The sequence below is a fragment of the Oryctolagus cuniculus genome, chromosome 11, assembly GCF_051225735.1.
Source record: "Oryctolagus cuniculus isolate XC-2025 breed Fujian yellow rabbit chromosome 11, ASM5122573v1, whole genome shotgun sequence".
Lineage (NCBI taxonomy): Eukaryota > Metazoa > Chordata > Mammalia > Lagomorpha > Leporidae > Oryctolagus > Oryctolagus cuniculus.
The window spans coordinates 42,890,308-42,910,247 of record NC_142877.1 but is presented as its reverse complement, the minus strand read 5'-3'; the positions used below and the strand labels follow the sequence as shown (position 1 = coordinate 42,910,247).

The following is a 19,940-nucleotide window of genomic DNA, read 5'->3' as shown; positions in this document are numbered from 1 at the left end:
TGCCAGTGTCCTGAGAGATGGCACCCTGTCTAAAGTTATGGGAAGGTTGCTGGGAGATTAAAAAGGTACCCCTTTGGCATTCCTTCTAGAATTGTCTGGCAATAGTGGTTAAGCACCTGAGCTCTGGCCTTGTTGCTTGTTAGCTGTGTGACAGTGAGCAATTTGCTCGTGTAAAATGGGGACAATGACGATACATGCCTCAGAGTTGTGAAGATAAATGATTTACTGGTAGAACATGGAGGGTGGCCAAGAACTAGGTTTATGTGTGCTGTGGGAAGACGCAAATATTAACTCTGTTACAGGAAAGTGAGTGCTAAGCCAGAAGCACAAACAAAACTCTTAGTGGGGATTTCACTTTTTACTTTTTTTTTTTTTTTCATTTTTATATATTATTTAAGAAGCAGAGAGAAAGAACCAGGGAGCTCCCATCTGGTGGTTCACTCTCCAGATGCCCACACAAACCTGAGCTGGGCCAGAGCCAAAGATGGGAAGCAGGAACACAATCCAGGTCTCCCGTGTACATGGCAAGGCCAAGTCACTTGAGTCCTTCTAGGGTCTGCAATAGCAGGAAGCTAGAGTTAGGAGCCCGAGCCAGGAATCAAACCCAGATACTCCAATATAGGACACAAGCATTTCAACCTGGATCTCAACCACTAAGCCCAGTGCCCACCCTGGGAAGTTTTCTTGCTGTGGATTTGAAGGCTGTGGAGAAGGGAGAGAGATAGACTGTAGGATGATGTGGGTGAGTCCCACTGTTAAGTAAGAAAGGGACTCAGCTGGGGGATAGGAAAGGGATCCATGAGATCAGGGAGAGGGTTGGAGGCCAGGAGCTGCACATGCAGCTGGATCAGGATGAAAAGATAAAGGGGCCAAGATCAAGAAGTGTGAATGCTCCTTCATGGGCAGACGGGAAGCCCGAGATGGCTTTTGAGAAGGAATAGCTCAGTTGGCCATGGATACGTTATCTCCTTGAAAGCCTGGTCTGTAAAATGGGGAAATAAGAGAATTGACCCCTCAGAAGCATCGTGTAGGTTGAGAGAGGCCTTGGGTGTATAAGCCACCCTACAGGGAGTCAGCTGACCATGATCTACAGCAAGCTTTCTCAGGGTCCAACATCTGGTTTCCTTCAGCAGGAACATGGGATTCACCACCCCAGTACTGACCAGTGGTTCAGGAAAGGAGTCCCGGGCGTGGGTTAGAGAATGTGGCCTTTGCCAGCCTTGCATACCTCCCTGCAGGCTGAGTGACCAGCTCTGTACTACTGAGATTCTGTGAGGTACAAAGTAGATGGGGCTGGGGAGAGCACATGCCGGGTCCTGTGAGTCTGTTTTGTGCCAGACCCCATTTGCAGGTCTCCAGCTATGGGACAGAGAAACACAGGAAGTAGGATCATTCTTCAGTCTGGGATCCTCCTCAGTGCACGTCAGAATCTGCAGATGCCCAGGTTCCTTATTTGAATGGTGTAGCATTTGTGTAGCACTGCTGTGCTTCCTCCCCTATACTTTAAATAAATCATCTCTGGATTACTACTGCAACAGACATGCTCAGTGACCCATGGTTAGACTGTGTGGTTTAGGAACGATGACAAGAAAAAAGTCTGCACATTCAGTACAAATGCAAATTTTCTGTTCTTTAAATTATTTTTTTAAGATTTATTTATTTATTTGAAAGTCAGAGTTACAGAGAGAGGAGAGGCAGAGAGAGAGGTCTTCCATCCGCTGGTTCTCCCCGGATGGCTGCAATGGCTGGAGCTGTGCCAATCTGAAGCCAGGAGCCAGGAGCCTCCTCCAAGTCTCCCACACAGGTGCAGGGGCCCAAGGACTTTTGCCATCTTCTACTGCTTTTTCAGGTCACAGCAGAGAGCTGGATTGAAAGTGGAGCAGCCAGGACTCGAACCGGTACCCATATGGGATGCTGACACTGCAGGCAGCGGCCTCACTGCTATGCCACAGCGCCGGCCCCTAAACTATTTTTGATTGGAGAATGTGGAACCCAAGGGCGTAGAAGACTGACTGTATGGATCCCCATTGTCATTTGGGGATTTTTTTCCCTAAGATTTATTTATTTGAGAGGCAGAGAGAGAGAGAGATCTTCCATCCGTCGGTTCACTCCCCAAAATGGCATCAACGACCAGAGCTGGGCCGATCCGAAGCCAGGAGCCTGGAGCTTCTTCTGCATCTCCTACGTGGATGCAGGGGCCCAAGGACTCGGGCCATCCTCCACTGCTTTCCCAGGCCATAGCAGAGAGCTGGATCAGAAGTGGAACTGCCAGGAGTCGAACCAGATGCCAGCAAATACAGATGGCGGCTTTACCCGCTGTGCCACAGCGCCAGCCCCTGGGAGGTTTATTAGCGACGAAAGTCCCTCTGTTAGCTCAACTGGTGTTCGTTCAGCTGGTGACTCCGTGTGGCTGCTGGCTCCCAGGTGCAAGCACAAACTAGCAAGTGAATTTGTCCTATTCTGTTTTCTTCCTTGGCCTCCTCTAGGAATTCTTTAAAAGAAACAGTTTGGACTCCTTTAACAGTGTTCTCACCCTTTTACTTGAGTCTCCCAGTGATAACAAATGTGAGAGTGTGAAGTCTTTTTAGCCTATCACTGTTTATACCAGAGAGTTCCAAAGGCAGAGCAGTATGTATCACTCACCCACTCCCGGTAACCGTCACCCATGGCCCTGCCTGCCAATTCACACCCCATTCCTCCTCCCAGACATATGCTTTTGCAGTAAATCTCAGACATATTATTTCAACCATAAATAGGATATGCCCCTAGGGCCTGGCACTGTGGTATAGTAAGCTAACCTCTGCCTATGGCACCAGCATCCTATGTAGGTGCTGGTTCGTGTCCTGACTGCTCCACTTCTGATCCATCTCTGCTAATGGCCTGGGAAAGCAGGATGGTCCAAGTGCTTGGAACCCTGTACCTGTGTGGGAGACCCAGAAAAAGCTCCTAGCAACTGGCATTGGATTGGATCAGCTCTGGCCATTGCGGCCATTTGGGGAGTGAACCAGCAGATGGAAGACCTTTCTCTCCGTCTCTCCCTGTCTCCATCTGTAATTCTACCTCAAATAAATAAATAAAATCTATAAACAAAGCAAAATAAAAACCCAACCATTTAATATTTGGAAGGGAATATAAGCTCTGTCCCAAGGCAGAATTAAATGCCCTTCATTCCAACCCCCAGAGTAGCTTACTGATCATCTTCCTGGTTGCACTTTTGCCCAGACCCCTCTTTCCAGTTCTGAACCCATCAGGGCCAGGGAACACTTCTTCCTGGTCTTGTATCCCCTGCACACAGTGACTCTTAGGACACCGTCAGCAAGCAGTCAAGAACAGTCCCTAAATGCGAATGACACAGCATTTGAAGGAAAATGGGAAAGTGCTTGGAATGCATGCTTGATAAGGGTGAAGTTAATTAAAAGAACAATATATGTTAGTTGCACTGGTTTTAGACTTGAGTATAGGTGAAATGGATTCTTAAAGAGACTGCATGGGTTAGTAGCAGACAACAGAATCCACTATAGCTGGCTGAAATGGAAAATCGTTAATTTTATGGTACTTAATGAACCGACACCAAACTGCGCCCCTGGGAATGACTCTGAGACACACTGCATGACTTGCCCACCTAGAGGACTGTAACCATTGCCCTGTCAGGAAGCTGTTGCCTCTATGGCTGCCGGCTCTTGCATCATGATGCCTCTGCTAATGCAGAATGTAAAGCAATGGCCTCCTGCTTGCTTCTGCCCAATTTGCTTAGCTCCTGATAGTGCATGTAATTGATGAAACCCAGTCATAGCCCGGCCTTCTGGCTGCAAGGAAGTCTGGGAAATGTAGTTCCTAGCTCTGTTGCCTCTGAATTGGAATAGATAACCAAGAGTGTCCATCCATTGGTTCCTTTTTAGCCTCTGTGGCCTAGACTCGTCTTACATTCAGGATGGGAAAAGTAAATCTTGAGAGGTTTTAATTTTTTGAGTTTCTTGCAGTGTTAGTGAAAAGACCAACCCCAGGGTCCCTTATTCTTGCAGCATCATTGCATTGCATTGTGGTGCAATTGCACTGTCCAGGATGGTAGCCACCGTCACCATGGGGCTTTGATGCTTGACAGTCTGACATTAAAGAATCTGAAGCTGGGGTCAGCACTGTGGTTCAGCAGGTTAAATCCCTGGCCTGCAGTGCTGACATCCCATATGGGTGCTGATTCAAGTCCCAGCTGCTCCACTTCTGATCCAGCTTCCTGCTAATGCACCTGGGAAAGCAACAGAAGATGGCCCGAGTCCCTAGGCCCCGGCACCCATGTTGGGGACCTTGAAGAAGCTACTAGCTCCTGGCTTAGGCCTGGCTCAGTCCAGGTTGTTGTGGCCATTTGGGGAGTGGCTGGAAGACCTCTCTCTCTCTCTCTCTCTCTCTCTCTGTAACTCTGTCTTTCAAATAAATAAAGTAAATCTTAAAAAAAAAAAAAGGAATCTGAAGGTACGTCTTCACTATGGTGTGAGACAGATGATGAAGTTCACTCTCCCTGCTCCCCTACATCATGTGCCCAGACCCAGATACCTGCCCTGAGAGAACGGTAGGTTTACAGACAACAGACCACATTCCCAGTGTCAGTGTGGGCACCTGTAAGTAGTGTGGTCACAGGCAGCTTCCATCTCTTTGAGCCTCACTTTCTGCTTGGGGGTTGTAAAGAATATACTCTTCCTGTTCTGCATGTGACGAGCTTCTCTGTTCTGCCATAGAGGGGAGATGTTAAGCCTAAGGAAATGTACATAGGATCAGGAGGTGAATCTGAATCCCAGGGAAACTGGGGAGACATGCTTAACATTTTTTAAAAGATTTATTTATTTATTTATTTGAGAGGTAGAGTTACAGACAGTGAGAGGGAGAGGCAGAGAGAAAGGTCTTCCATCCGCTGGTTCACTCCCCAAATGGCCATAATGGCCAGAGCTGAGCCAATCCAAAGCCACTTGCCAGGAGCTTCTTCCGGGTCTCCCACACAGGTGCAGGAACCCAAGTATTTGGGGCCATCCTCTACTGCTTTCCCAGGCCATCAGCAGAGAGCTGGATTGGAAGAGGAGCAGTTGGGACTTGAACTGGTGCCCATATGGGATGCCAGCTCTACAGGTGGAGGCTTAACTTCTATGCCACAGCACTGGCCCCATCTTAACATGTTTGTAAGCATTCAAGCGTATCAATGGGTAAATGGAAATCTTGTCCACATGGCCACCAGAAGGTAGCATTGACCCAAGAGAACAGGAAATGGGACTATTGATTTATTATTTTTGTTTGAAAAGCAGAGATACAAGGATATCCCTTCCACTGGTTCATTTCTCCCCAAATGCCTGCACCCACTGGGGCTGGGCCAGGCTGAAGCCAGGAGAGAGGAGTTCAATTCCGGTCTCCACATAGTTGGCATGGACCCAACTACTTGAGCCATTACCTGGTGCCTCCCAGGGTGCACATTAGCAGGAAGCAGGGTTCAGGAGTGGAGCAGGGACTTGAACCCTGGCCCTCCAATGTGGATTGCTGGCCTCCCCAGCTGGCCCCGAGGTTTGATAATTGGATGAAGTTGGCTGGTGGCAGCATCAACAGAGAATGAAGGGTTGTTCTTTGTTTCTTTGCAAGTCGCACAGGTAGATGACCACAGCCGGCTCTGAAGCTGGTCAAAGAGCCAGCCGAGGTCCCCGCCTCCCCGGGTCTTGCCGAAGTTCTCAGCAGCCCTGATACAATGCCCGGTTTGTTTGTGCTGCAGAGGCCTGTTTTTTAGAACTTCAAAGTAATTTTGCATGATTTTAAAAATGAAAGCTGAGACCCTACAGAAAGCAGGGCAGTGAGCAGAAAAGCATCGAGTTGGGGGCTTGAAGAACCACTTCCCGCCCTGAAATCATTCCAGACAGGCATCACTTACCACTCACTCTGGTAGTTTGCCCACTTCACAGGAAGCATTTTTGCAAATGTGTTCATGTGGGATTAAGAAGGGTGAGACTATTAAGCTTTCTCAGGAGGTAGCCTGGTGTAAATGCCACCAGGCGGGTCTGGAGCAGTCTCCCATCATTAAATCCATTAATGTTTTCTGTATGAAAACACATGGATGGTGACACTAAATGAGATAAAGCCTGTGCAGATTTTCACATCAGCTCAGGTCAGATTCCACAGCCAGGGAAGAGAGGAGAGGATGTTGGCTTCAGAGCTTTTTTTTTTGGGTTGCAGGGTTGTAGATGAGGGTCTGGGAGGGGAGCTTGTGGCCCACCCTGAACATCAGTTCCCTTTTTCTTCCATCAGAGGAAAAAGCAAAATGAGAAATGAGGGCTTTTGACCAATTTTTATTTAGGATTACAGATTTTTGGAGCTGGTCTCACTGTGATAGATCTTACTAAGCACCAGGTTCTTTTTAAGTAATTTTCTTCTTTAATTCCTTAATGTATTTTCAGGAGGCAGATATCATTTTTGTCTACATTTGAAAAAAAGATTTATTTATTTACTTGAAAGTCAGAGTTACACAGAGAGAAAAGGAGAGAGAGAGAGAGGTCTTCTATCCGCTGGTTCATTCTCCAGTTGGCCGGAATGGCAAGAGCTGTGCTGATCCTAAGCCAGGAGCTTCTCCCGGGTCTCCCATGCAGGTGCAGGGGCCCAAGCACTTGGGCCATCTTCTACTGCTATCCCAGGCCGTATCAGAGAGCTGGATTGGAAGTGGAGCAGCTGGGGCTTGAACCGGTGCCCATACGGGATGCCGGCACTACAGGAGGAGGCTTTACCTGCTAAGCCTCAGCACCGGCCCCTTGTCTACATTTTAAGGTGATGAAATTAAGGCTTGGAGAGATTTGGTAGCTCATCTACATCCCACAGACTCTGCTCTTAGCTTTTTGGATTGCTGAAGAGATAGATCGCGAATATGGTTTTATTCTTTTTTTACATGTGAGGATGCTAAATGATACCACACATCATATGACTAGCTAGGTCTAGGTTTTCATTCAACCCTTGAGCATTTCTTGTCTCTCCATTCCATAGTCATTCTTTAACTGACATGCCTAAGATGTAACTATTAGCGGCAGGTGTTAATTTGCTACTTGGGATGCCCACATCCCACATCACAGGGTCTCAGTGGAGTCCCAGCTACTGAACTTTTATTCTAGCTTCCTGCTAATGCACAGCCTGGGAGGCAGCAGATGATGGCTCAGGTTGGATCTCTGCCACCATGTGAGAGACCCAGATGGAGTTCCAGCCATTCTCCTAGGTTTGGCCCGGCCTTGGCTAATGTGGACATTTGGGGAATGGACAGGCAGATAGAAGACCTGTCTTGCTGCATCTTTCTGCCTTTCAAATAAAAATGGAAATCAAATAAATAAATGAAATAAAGAACATGTAATTATGGGAACACTTGAAAACAGTTCATGGAAAATGGAATTTAAAGATGAGTTTATTTTAGTACAAAAAACTTTTTAAAAATATTTATTTATTTGAAAGGCAGAGTTACAGAGAGGCAGAGAGAGAAAGAGAGGTCTTCCATCCACTGGTTCACTTCCCAATTGGCTGCAACGGTCGGAGCTGTGCCAATCCAAAGCCAGGAGCCAGGAGCTTCTTCCGGGTCTCCCACGTGGGTGCAGGGGCCCAAGGACTTGGGCCGTCTTCTGTTGCTTTCCCAGGCCATAGCAGAGAGCTGCTCCCAGAAGTGGAGCAGCCGAGACTGAGGCAGGGGCTATATGGGATGCCTGCACTGCAGGAGGTGACTTGACCTGCCTACACTATAGCACTGGCCCTGAAATATATTTTGAAATCCATGCAAACTTTCTTCAGAAAGTTCATGCAAAATACATATTATGAAAAAACTATGCGTGGATTTCAGGATTTTTTTTTAGCACCAAAATAAACTTATCTTTGAATTCCATTTCTCCTGGAACATTTGAGGTACTCTTGTTGGTTTGGTCTGGTGTTTGTGGGGTGAAATACAAGATTAAGAGAGGTTCACGCTGCTTTGAGCTTTTAGGAGGCAGAGGATTAGATGCAAACTTGTGTGAACGTAATGTTAAGTGGCCCAGGGAGCAGACGTGGAGACTGAGGAGGGAGAACAGGTCCCCTGGCCCATGGGACGTCATTCCAGAACCAGCTGTGTTGTCTGGATCATGCAGACCCTGCTGGGAGAGGACTCTTAGAAGTGGGGCAGAGCTGGTGTCCTGGAGAGAGTGGACCATGACCCTTACTGTTCCAGTTCTTCTGATCTTAGTAGCTGGATCGCATCTTCTACTTCCGTGGGATCCTGAGTTGCGACTCTTGCCTGGGATGGACATCCGCGAGGACCCACCCCCCTGGCTGGCAGTTGGTCCCTGGACTCTCCTGCCTCTTACCTTTATCTGGCTGTTTTGATTGTATGAGGGAACTCCACAAAGTTCATGGGAAATGGAATTAAAAGATAACCTTGTTTTGATGCATAAAACATTGAAATCCATGTAGTTTTTTCATAATATGCATTTTGCATGAAATTTTTGAAGACCGCTGCTATGGTTATACCATTCTTTAACAAGTTTATTGATGGACATATAGTTAGCTTTCACTCTTGCTATTAAAGACTAAATTTCTTTTTTAAAGATTTATTCAGTTGAAAGATGGAGTGACAGGGGAAAGAGAGAGATCTTCCATCTTCTGGTTCACTCCCCAAATGACCACAACAGCTGAGGCTGCACCAAAGACCAAATTTCAAAGCACAGGACATGTGAAATAAACTTTCTGGCATAAATTTCATGTTCATCCTACAAATACTCCTTCCTTTCTGAGAAGGAAAATAGTCTGGCAGAAGCTGGCTTTCTCACATCAACTTCCAACTAGGCTGTCTTGAGGCTTGGGGGCTAACTTGCTCACCTCTGGCACCTGGATGGGTGGCAGCACCTCTGGGTGTGTTCCCTCGGTGAGCCGCTTTGTGGTCACTCAGTTTTCCTTGCTGTGAAATGCAGATGCATGTGAAGATGGGAAAGGGAAAAACTGCCTTCGCTGAGGGGGTATTTGGAGAGTTTCTATTTTTGCTCCAAGAAAACCAGAGGAAGACCCCTTACCCCTTGGAAATGAGCCCCCCCAGCCCCAGCCCCTTCCCCCTACTCCCAGTTCCCCCTGGTTTAAAAAGCTTTCTCTGTCTCAGTCTGGTGATTTGCTGGCCTCTCCTGTGCGCTCATCTCGCTTCCCCGTGTCTTTCAAGGTTTCGCTCCTTTCATTCTGGACTGTAGTAGTTTTCCCATGTTACAGGTAGAGCATTTTAAACAGAAATTTACCAAAAAGATGAAATGAAATGAGAGTTCAGGTTGGAGTTGTGACTGGCAAGACTTTCCAAAGACGGTTCTAGCTTTCCACACATTTTCCAATATTTCTTTATTTATATGAAAGACAGAATGACACAGGAGAAAAGAGACAGAGATCCTCCATCCGCTGGTTCACTCCCCAAATGGCTGCAACAGTCAGGGCTGGGCCAGGCTGAACCAAGCGTGTCAAACTCCATCCAGGTCCCTCACATGGGTGGCCAAGGCCCAAGCATGTGGGTCATCTTCTGCTGCTTTCCCAGGTGCATTAGCAGGCAGCTGGATTGGAAGTGGAGCAGTAGAAGTCAAACCCCATCTCTGATACAGGATGCAGGCATCTTAAGCATTGACTTAACCAACCCCATTCCCACACATTTTGAATTGGAATGGCCAGGGTTGACTGTGCTCTATTTCATTAGTCCCTCACAACCTCTCAGATGACCTTTGCCTTGTGTAGACGTGACCTTGAGAAGCTCAGAGTTTCTAGTGGGCCAGAAGTGGTCTTCTCGCTTTCCAAGGGAGGCGATGTACAGAGTGAGGACTGCACGTCCAGGAGGAGACCAGGACCTGTGCTGGTGACAGGAAAGCCCTGGGTACAACTGGGCCTTCCTTTCTGCCCCTTGAGGCAGCAGTAGTTGTGGGATGTGAGGAGTTGGGGTCCTGGATGGCCACTTGATTGGGTCATCAAACTCGACTCCGATGTCTGTCCTCCTTGGACTTCCAAGGACTCCCTTCGCCCTCTGGATGTATCCCAGCTCCAGTGGGGTCCGTGGTGGACCCCTGGGGGAACCCTGCCCTTTTCTGCTATCACTGTTTACTCCATTAACTGCTCTCCCGGGCTAGGCCAGGCACCCTAAACCACACACAGTTCCCATCATCCCCTCTGGAATGTGGGGGTTGGTGCCACTCCAAGATGTCCATTGTGTTGCAGCCTTGTCCGATGTCATTGACCCGTAGGCCTGTCTACCTACTTGACTGGCAGCCCTTGGGGATGAGCTGTCTCAGTGACTGTTTGCAGCTCTGAGCCCAGGGCTTGTGACCAGTCAGGCCCTGGTTAGCATCAGCTGGGACAGATCGAGCCCCCAGCAGATGCGAGTGAACTAAAGGAGAAAGACGACTGGAAAGCCCTGGTCCACGGTCTGAGGCCTCCCATCAGTCTCCTTGCACCCTGCCACCTGCTCCCCGTGGCCTGCCAACACTTCCTGACTGTGCACCGGCCTTGGGCTAGGCTTGGGGCAGAGACGAGGGGCGGCAGGAATGTGAGTGAGCACTTGCTAACTGTCCTGAAGACACGGAGATGAGAATACCAGATGCACTCTGAAAAAATGTGTGAGCACTATAAACCCTCTGGAATGAGATGGAATGAGGAACACTCAGCCTTACGGAGGTGCAGGTTCTGCATCTGAGAATCCAACTAACCACCCATCAAAAGCATTAGGGAGAAAAAGTATATCTGTACCGAATGCATACAAAGTTGTGGGTTTTTTTTGTGTGTGTGTGTGTGTTTTTTTAAGATTTATTGTATTTATTTGAAAGACAGAGTTACGGGGAGGAAGGGAGACAGACAGAGAGAGGTCTTCCATCTGCTGATTCACTCCCCAAATGGCTGTAACAGCTGGGGGTGGGCCAGGCTGAAGCCAAGAGCCCGGAGCTTCATCTGGGTTTCCCACGTGAGTGGCAGGGGTCCAAGCACTTGGGCCATCTTCTACTGCTTTCCCAGGTGCATTAGCAGGGAGCTGGATGGGAAATGGAGCAGCCTGGACTCTATCCAGCATCCATTTGGGATGCTGGTGCTGCAGGAGGTGGCTTAAGCTGCTACACCACAACACCGGCCCCAGCATACAAAGTTTTATCTTGTCATTACAAGTGTACAGTCTTTCAACTATTTGCATCTCATTAACAGTATATTAGGTTTTGTGAGTAATCTGGAGATGATGTAAAGTACATGGGAGGATTTTTTTTTTTTAAAGATTTATTTACTTATTTGAGAGGCAGAGTTACAGACACACACACACACACACACACACACACAGATCGGTGTTTCATGCGCAGGCTCACTCCCCAGATGGCCACAATGGCCGGAGCTGAGCCTATCTGAAGTCAGGAGCCAGGAGCTTCACCCAGGTCTCCCACACAGGTGCAGGAGCCCAAGGACTTGGGCTGTCTTCCACTGCTTTCCCAGGCCATGAGCAGAGAGCTGGATTGGAAGTGGAGCAGCCAGAACATGAACTGGCGCCCATATGGGATGCTGGCGCCACAGGCATAGGCTTAACCTTCTATGCCACAGCGCCAGCCTCTGTGGGAGGATTTGTGTAGACTTTATGCACATAATATCCTATTTTATATTAGGGACTTGAACATCCCTGTGAAATTCGGCATCCTTGGGGAGAGGGAGTGATCCTTGACCCAGTCCTATGATGGGGGAACTGTATGGAACTCTGGGCGGATTAGTGTTCTGGCCTCTCTTCATTGTTGTGTACAGCAACACCTGGGCACTGGTTATAAATGTAGCACCTCGGACCCCACCAGACCTCCTGAATCAGAGCGTGTATTTTAGCAAGACCTCCCCTGCAGAATGCAAGGGCTCCTGGAGCCTGGGAGGTGCCAGTCCACAGTGGACAGTGAGCAGCCTGGGCGTGGGCTGCAGTGTGCAGGGAAGGCTGCCTCAGGGAGGGAGTAGTCATGGGGCTCGGGTTGGGCTAGACTCTCAGGAGGGGCTGGGACCCCAGTGCTTCTCCACATGGCCTGTGGCTCTCCTCTGGCTGTCTTAGACTTCCTCACAACATGGTAGCCCCGGACTTCTTACACAGCAGCCGCTGATTACAAGAGGGAGGAAGTGGAAGCCACCTGGAACTGGCACAGCATGGCTGCACCCCATTGGTCCAAGCGGCTGTAGCTCAGATGCAAGGGGAGGAGAATTAGAGTCCATCTCTTGATGGGTGGAGAGGTGTGTGGGTACCAGGGGAAGGAATGGACTGGGCTCTCTTGGGAGCATCTACAGAAGGCTGGAGGACCTCATGAGAACCCAGACTCCTTCCTTCTGCCCCTCCACTCTCAGCCCTTGCTTCCTGCCACCTCCTGGTCTAAGGTGGCTGTTGGGGCTCTAGCCAGTAGGAACCGTCCCTCCGGGCAGGCAGCCTCACGGCCATGCTCCTTGTAAAGCTGCTCAGTAAGACAGCATCCAGGCTAGAAGTCAGAGGTCTGTTCTCAAGAAGGGAGAAGGCATATGGTGGCACCTGCCAGTCATTCTTTCCCCTTCCCCAAAGCCAAAACCTGTTTTGGGATTTTAAGGGAGCAGAAACCATAGCCAGGCCAAAGGTGGAGAACACGGGGAGGTGGGCCCCTGAGGAAGCCCCCCCTGGGATGCGCGTACCTGCTCGGCGCCCCTCACGGCCTCTCTGCTCCCAGTTCACCACAGGCACGTGCGACGACTCGGTGGTCCACAGCTGTGACTTGTGCGGCAAGAGCTTCCGCCTGCAGCGCATGCTCAACCGCCACCTCAAGTGCCACAACCAGGTGAAGCGGCACCTGTGCACCTTCTGCGGCAAGGGCTTCAACGACACCTTCGACCTGAAGCGGCACGTGCGCACGCACACAGGTGAGGCAGGCAGGCACCAAACGGGGAGCGTGGGGCCAAGTTGTTTCTCTGGACAGATCACGGGCTGGGGCACTTGGGCTGAGCTGTGTCAGCTGAGGCCAGGCAAGACGCCTCTCCTAGCCTCGGTTGGCCCCTGTTAAAATGGGGATAATGGAGTAAGTGCTGGTGATGTGCAAGGTAAATCACTGGAGGATTAGAACGTGTGACGCAAGTGCTGGGGTGGGGGTGGGGGTGGGGGTGGGGGTGGGGGTGGGATGGGCAGGTCGCAGCGTTGCTGGAATGTGGCCCCAGTGCCAGGAGCTCACGTTCCTTCCTGGGAAGTAAGCCTGCTCAGTAACCTCATGTCTCTAGGGAAGGAAATGCACCCCACACCCCCAGAGCTCCCTGGCCTTCTCCTTGAACCTGCAGGCAAGCATCTGCCTCCTCTCCCACCTTCCTCAGTTTGCCCCAGGCAGTTCTGTGTCCCTGTTCCAGGCAGCTCTGGGGGTGCCCTTCTGGCCTCTCCTAACCCGTGATTGCACCCACAGCCTCATCAGTTTGGTCTCAGCGTCCAGGCTGCCCTGCTTTGTTGAGGCCCAGGGGTGTACCCCTCTGCGGAGTGGTCCCTTGGGGAGAATCCTAAGGGTGCCATTTCCTGCCCAAATCCCCAGCTCTGGGCAGAACAAAATCCTGGGTCCCATCTTCAAATCCCCATTGTGCGCCTCCAATCATTTCAGCCTGTCTTAACCCTTTCAATGCCAGTCTTCCTCGAGGCAGCCTCTTGAATTCTCCTTGGGGAGCCCCCCACAATCCCTACAGCCCTTTCAGAGTTTGGGGTTTCCCTGGTATTTGGGTGGGAAACAGCTCCCTCCTCATCACCCCCAACCCCTGGCCCTTCTTAGACCCTCGGGATTTCGCTGTCTTTTCTTTCTTTCTTTTTTTTTTTTTTTTAAAGATTTATTTATTTATTTGAAAGTCAGAGTTACACAGAGAGAGGAGAGGCAGAGAGAGAGAGGTCTTCCATCTGCTGGTTCACTCCCCAATTGGCTGCAATGGCCAGAGCTGTGCCAGGAACCAGGAGCTTCTTCCAGGTCTCCCATGCAGATGCAGGGGCCCAAGGACTTGGACCATCCTCCACTGCTATCCCAGGCCATAGCAGAGAGCTGGATTGGAAGTGGAGCAGCTGGGACTAGAACTGGTGCCCATATGGGATGCCGGCGCTTCAGGGCGTTAACCCATTGTGCCACAGCACCTGCCCCCTTCACTGTTTTTGCTGGTTCTTATCCTGCTCCCTTATTCTTAGAGCCCCTGCTGCTAGCTGCCCCTGACCTGGGAGGACTGTCCCTCACCTTACAGAGTGGACACGTGTGCTGCAAGGTGGCTGTGTTTTCCATTTAAGCATAGCACACATCCAGGAAAGGGCACATGTCATTAAGTGCCACCATCAGTGAATTTTGGAATTTTTACAAAGCAAACCCAGGTGGCTCACATGCACACCAAGAATCAGGGCATTCCCGGCCTGCAGGGGTCACTACTTCCTTCTCCCCATGGGAAACCACTGTCCTGACCTCTTAGAGCACAAATTAGTGTTGCCTGTTTTTGAACTCAATAGAAATGGAGTGCTATGGTATGTCCTCTACTGGATCTCACCAAGACTTCTCTTTTTCTTTAAGTTTTATTTATTCTGTTTGAAAGGCTGGAGACAGATGGAGAGAAGTCTTCCATCCACTGGTTCACTCCCCAATGCCTGCAACAGCTGGGAGCCAGGAACTCTGTCTGGGCCTCCCCCATGGGTGGTGGGAACCCAAGTAGTGGAGCCATCATCTGCCGCCTGCCGCGGTGTGCATTAGCAGGGAGCTGTGTCAGAAGCAGAGGCAGGACCCGATCCCAGGCAGTCTGATATGGGAGATGGGCGTCCCAAGCAGCAGCTTAGCCCACTGCACCACAGTGCCCATCCCAGAGGCTGCTCTTTTGAATCTTTGTACCGGTTGTCCAGTGGAAGTTTAACCTCTGGGAGGCCAGGCTGACCATTAGCTTGGGGTAGGAAGGATGCTTAGGGAGTGGTGGTAATGGGGTATCCCCAGGGCAGTAAATGGTCCCGTAGGTGGTGGTAGGGGTCTGGTAGGGTAGTGGGGGATCTTTCAGGTTGCGCAGGGACCCTAGGCTGTTGATACTGATAGACCTACAAACAACTGACTCTAGGTGCAACCAGGAGCCACTCAGTAAGTCATTTGTCTTTGGCTGCCCTGGAAGGTTTTCTCTGCTCTAGCTATGTCTGGGGATGCACTTGAGGCAATGGCCTGGCTGGGTGGATGCTGGGGTTATGACTCTGACCTTGGCCTCTAGGACACTGTGAAGGGAGATCAGAGGCTTAGCTGCCAGGTTTGCCTCTTGCACACTGACCTGATGCCCTATTGACCACTAGGGCCTCCTGATCCTTGGAAGAGTTTGTGAGTTAACTCAGTCACTTGATTGTAGCGACTGAGTTAGTTGCCTGCAAGACTTTGATTAGCTTTTCATCTTAAATATTTTTTTCTTTTTTAAAGATTTACTTATTTATTTGAAAGGCAGAGTAGTAACTGAGAGAAGAGAGAAAGAATGAGAGAGAGGTCTTCCATCCACTGGTTCACTCCTCAAATGGTCTTAATGGCCCAAGCTGTCTTAAAGTCAGGAGCCAAGAGCTTCTTCTGGTCTCCCATGTGGATGCCGGGGCCCAAGAACTTGGATCATCTTCCTCTGCTTTCCCAGGCCATTAGCAGGGAGCTGAATCAGAAGTGGAGCAGCTGGGACTCGAACTGGTGCCCCTATGGGGTGCCAGCACAGCAGGCGTGTCAAATCCTGTTTTATGTTAAGGACGTGAGCACCCCTGCAGAGTTTGGCATCCTTGGTGGGGGGGATCCTAGAACCAATCCTAAATGGGTACCAAGGGAGAACTGTACCAAACTGTGAGGAGGCTGGGCACTCTGGCCTCGCTTCTCCAGCATGGTGCACAACACCTCCTGGGCACCACAGTGCTGGCCCCATAATTTTGATTCTTAAAGTGATTAATAGATCAAATTATGGAAACTTCTTGGGCATATTTTCCCTGCCCTGACTTATTTTCTGGTGGAAATGTGCCAGAAGGAAGAGACCAGGGCTTACGGACAGATTAGCAGGTGGCAAACAGCAGGTGCTGGGAGCTAGAGGAACTGGCCAGCGCCGTCATCTCCTGAGCTTTGGACAAACAGGGGCAAAGAGCAGAAATCAGGGGTTCTCAGACTTTTAGTTCACGGAACCAGCATCAACCAAAAGGCCTCAGCAGAGTTCGATGGGAACCTGGTGTTTTGCCTTTGATGAGCTGAGTATGTTGCAGGTTTGCTGTGGGCTCTTCTAAGCTGGTGTGGGAGTTATGTCAGAAACAATGATCCAGACACTTACTTAACTCCAACAGAGCAGATAGCAGTGGTGAGGTGTGAGTGCTTTCGGTCCAGTTAGAAGAGGCCTTGCCAGTGTCAGAGACCTGCCTGGGATGGCAGTGCCCTGCTCGGAGGAGTGTAGCTGCAGTACTGAGGACAGTGGCACAGACGGCAGGCTTAATCCGCCTCCCTTTTGTATCTCTTCCTACCCCTGTATCTACTGAAGGGACAAGGTCTCTAAGCAAAGACTGTAAGCACAAGGAAACTGGAACCTGAAACTGTCTTCCATCAACACCCAAATGGATGAAAGGAAAAAATTAGGATTTCTTCCTTTGGACATAACTTCATCAAAACAGGATAAATCAGAGCAGTGTGTGTGTGTGTGTATGTGTGTGTGTGTGTGAGAGAGAGAGAGAGAGGGAGAGGTGGTCTGTTGATGTCCAGTTGAAGATTGGAAGACAGGAATCAACCAGTGCACAAAAAAACCCTAACATTTTGTGAGCACACATCAGCAAACAATGGCTGTTTTCAGTCCAAGTTGATTGAAACCCATAAGGGAGCGAGGGAAGCCAGCAGAGGAGTGGTCTCTGGGCCTCATCCTGGGACACCTGAGAGTGTGACCGGCACCCAGAGTTGTCCTGTGGACCTCCAGGCCAATGGGGTCCTTTCCCTGCCCATTTGAGCCAGACACTGGCTGAGGGCCACGGCTTCCCTGGGCTAGGACAGGCCTGCTCACCTGGGCGTGCCGGAAGTCAGGCTTGGTGTCCATTTGTTGAAGGGGCAGCTAGGAGCCGTTGGCTGGCAGCACCCTTGACGATGAGGGACCAGTGTTAACCAGAAGAGGGGGGTGGTGGTCTTGGTGGGAAACCAGCGGCGTCCACGACACGCATCATGGAGGGTGTTGCCCTGTTCAGTGGGCAGGACACTGAGGTCAGAACCATGGCTGTTGGGTTCAGTTCACAGCTTCGCAGCTCATGGAAACATCATGAGTCCGTTTATAGACTGCACTTTGGGGTTTATTTCTGTATGTTGGGTTAAACCAGCTGGGATGCTTCCTAAGAACGGCTGTGTGTTAAGGAGATGGGTTGGGGGTGGTGGCGGCGGCAGCGTTGGCAGGGACATCGGGATTGTAGTAACCCCTTGCTTGCCTGCGCTGGACTCTGCAGTGAGCGTCCCCACACCTTGACCGGCTCTCTGAGGTGTCAGCCACAGGCCGGGAGCTCACCTCCAGGGGGCCTGACTCTGGGCTGGCTCATTCTGTGAGTACTGCATTTCCGGAAGTGCCTCTTTCATTCATAAAATGACTGCTTACTCTGTAAACTATGGAAAAAGCTATGGAGAAGAAAGTGTAAGCCATGCAGATGGGGGCGGGGTTCACAGGCCGTGTGGCCCGAGGAGATAGGAAACTCAGTGGAGGGGGAAGCCCAGTCCTGTTCCCAGGTCACTGGGGTGTGGCCCCTCCCCTTGCCTTATCTACCATCAAGGCTGCATTGAGAGGGATGAGAAGGCAAACAAATCCCATCTAGATTAAAAAAAGAAGCAACAATGGTGTCTTTGTTTGAGCCCGAGGGGAAGGATGACTGGATTGGGAAAAATGCAGGTTGTGAGAAGTTTGGAGTGGAGCAGATGCAGCCGAGAGAGAAAGAAGTGACCCCTGCACGGTCTTGCGAAATTGCCCTGGCCACTTATCAAGCTGTCTCTCCCCTGCTGGTTTACGTTTTATTTTTGAAATGAAAGGCAGAGTGACAGAGAGAGAGAGAGAGAATTTTCCACCCACCTATTCACTCCCCAATTGACCACAAAACCAAGGGCTGGGCCAGGCACCATCCTGGTCTCCTACATGGGTGGCAAGGACCCAAAAACTTGGGCCATCTTCTGCTGCCTTCTCAGGAGTATCAGCAGGGAGCTGGCTTGGAAGCAGAGCAGCCAGGACTCAAAACAGCGCCCCCAGTATGGGGTGACTGCTGTACCACAAGCTAAAAAAAAAAAAAAAATGTGCATATGAGGGGAAATGGTAGAGGGGGAAAAAACAAACTAGCTCTCCACCCACCTGCCAAGCCCCAACTCCACTCCTGAAAGTGAACTACCACTTGGGTTTTTTTTCTACAAGTTTTTAGTACACTTAACTCTTGGTGTCCTATGTCTCTTAGAGCTTGTAACAGCTGTCAGAGTATTTCTTTACAAAGTCATGACACCATGTCCAACATGGAGGCACCATCCTGTTCCCAAGTGATGACACTAGATTGCATTTTCAGGGCTTCTGTCTTTTTTTTTTTTTTTTTTAATGTTGAACAATACTGCCATGAATATTCAAGTATTGCCAGGACCTCCTCTGCATATGTATCTGCATACCTGTAGAATGATTTCCCAAAGGTGGAACTGCTAGAACAAAACACAGGAACAATGTGAATTTTTTTTAATGGGTGTCACCAAACTACATTTCCAGCAAGTTGCTCCAAATGTCCATTCCCTTGAGGAGGCCCTGTAAAAACTGCCCTCCGAAATTCACGTTCAGTAAAGCCCAATAAAGGAGCCTTGAACTAAGGCAAGGGAAGCAGGCAGAAAGTTCCAGTGACAAAGAATTGGAAGCTGTGTGATAAGCAGCTCGATTTGGTATTTAGGAAAAGAGCATTTGAAAAGGAGAAATCTGGGGCCGGCGCTGTGGTGTAGGAGCTTAAGCATCCACCTGTGGCACCGGCATTCCAAATAGGTGCCGGTTCAAGTCCCAGCTGCTCCTCTTCCAGTCCAGCTCTCTGCTATGGCCTCGGAAAGCAGTAGAAGATGGCCTAAGTGCTTGGGCCCCTGTACCCACGTGGGAGACCCAGAAGAAGCTCCTGGCTTCAGATCTATCCAGCTCTGGCTGTTGAGGTCATTCAGGGAGAGAAACAGTGGATGGAAGACTTTTTTCTCTGTCTATAACTCTGCCTCTCAAATAAATAAATAAATGTTGAAAAGAGAGAAGAGAAGAGAAGAGAAGAGAAGAGAAGAGAAGAGAAGAGAAGAGAAGAGAAGAGAAGAGAAGAAATCTTTTCTAATAACTGAACAAGTAATATTATTTGGGCCAGGGAATACAGGTGTGTGGTGCAGCAGCCAAGAAGGCAGGCACTAGAGCAGGAAGTCCCACCTCTCCACCTGCACTCAGTGACCACATTTTAAAGCACTATCTTTTTTATACTTACAAAAATGCATGCAGATACAAAAGCATACATATGGAGATGATTTAAAGACAAATATGGGGCGGCTGCTATTGTATCAGAGCACCACGTCGAGTCTCTGCTGCTCCGCTTCTGATCCAGCTCCCTGCTGATGCACCTGGGAAGGCAGCAGAAGATGGCCCAAGTGCCTGGGCCCCTGCCATCCGTGTGGGAGACCTGGATGGAGCTCCTGGCTCCTAGCTTTGGCTGTTGCATTTGGGAAATGAACTAGCAGATGGAGGATCTCTCTCTCTCTCTCTCTCTCTCTCTCTCTCCCCTTTTGGTGCTCTGCCTTTAAGTAAGTAAATAAATCTTTAAATGTTTTTAAAAAAATACAAATAAGAAATGCCCATGAACCCACCAGGTGGCTTTTGCATACGGCATATTTACATTATATTGAGCCGCATCTCATTGCTTGGTCCTTTTTTAAAAAAAAAAAAATATTTATTTATTTAATTTGAAAAGCAGAGTTACAGAGAGAGAGGTCTTCCATCCAATGGTC

At 49.6% G+C, this 19,940-nt stretch overlaps 1 protein-coding gene across 1 annotated transcript in view; it reads left to right on the top strand.

Moving 5' to 3' along the window:
• OVOL2 (ovo like zinc finger 2) overlaps nucleotides 1-19,940 on the top strand; it is a 31,314-nt gene that overhangs the window by 3,598 nt on the left and 7,776 nt on the right. Inside the window, exon 3 of the mRNA XM_008256350.5 lies at nucleotides 12,681-12,870. Within this exon, the coding sequence (XP_008254572.2) occupies nucleotides 12,681-12,870 (190 nt within the window). The remainder of the gene's footprint in view (nucleotides 1-12,680; nucleotides 12,871-19,940) is intronic.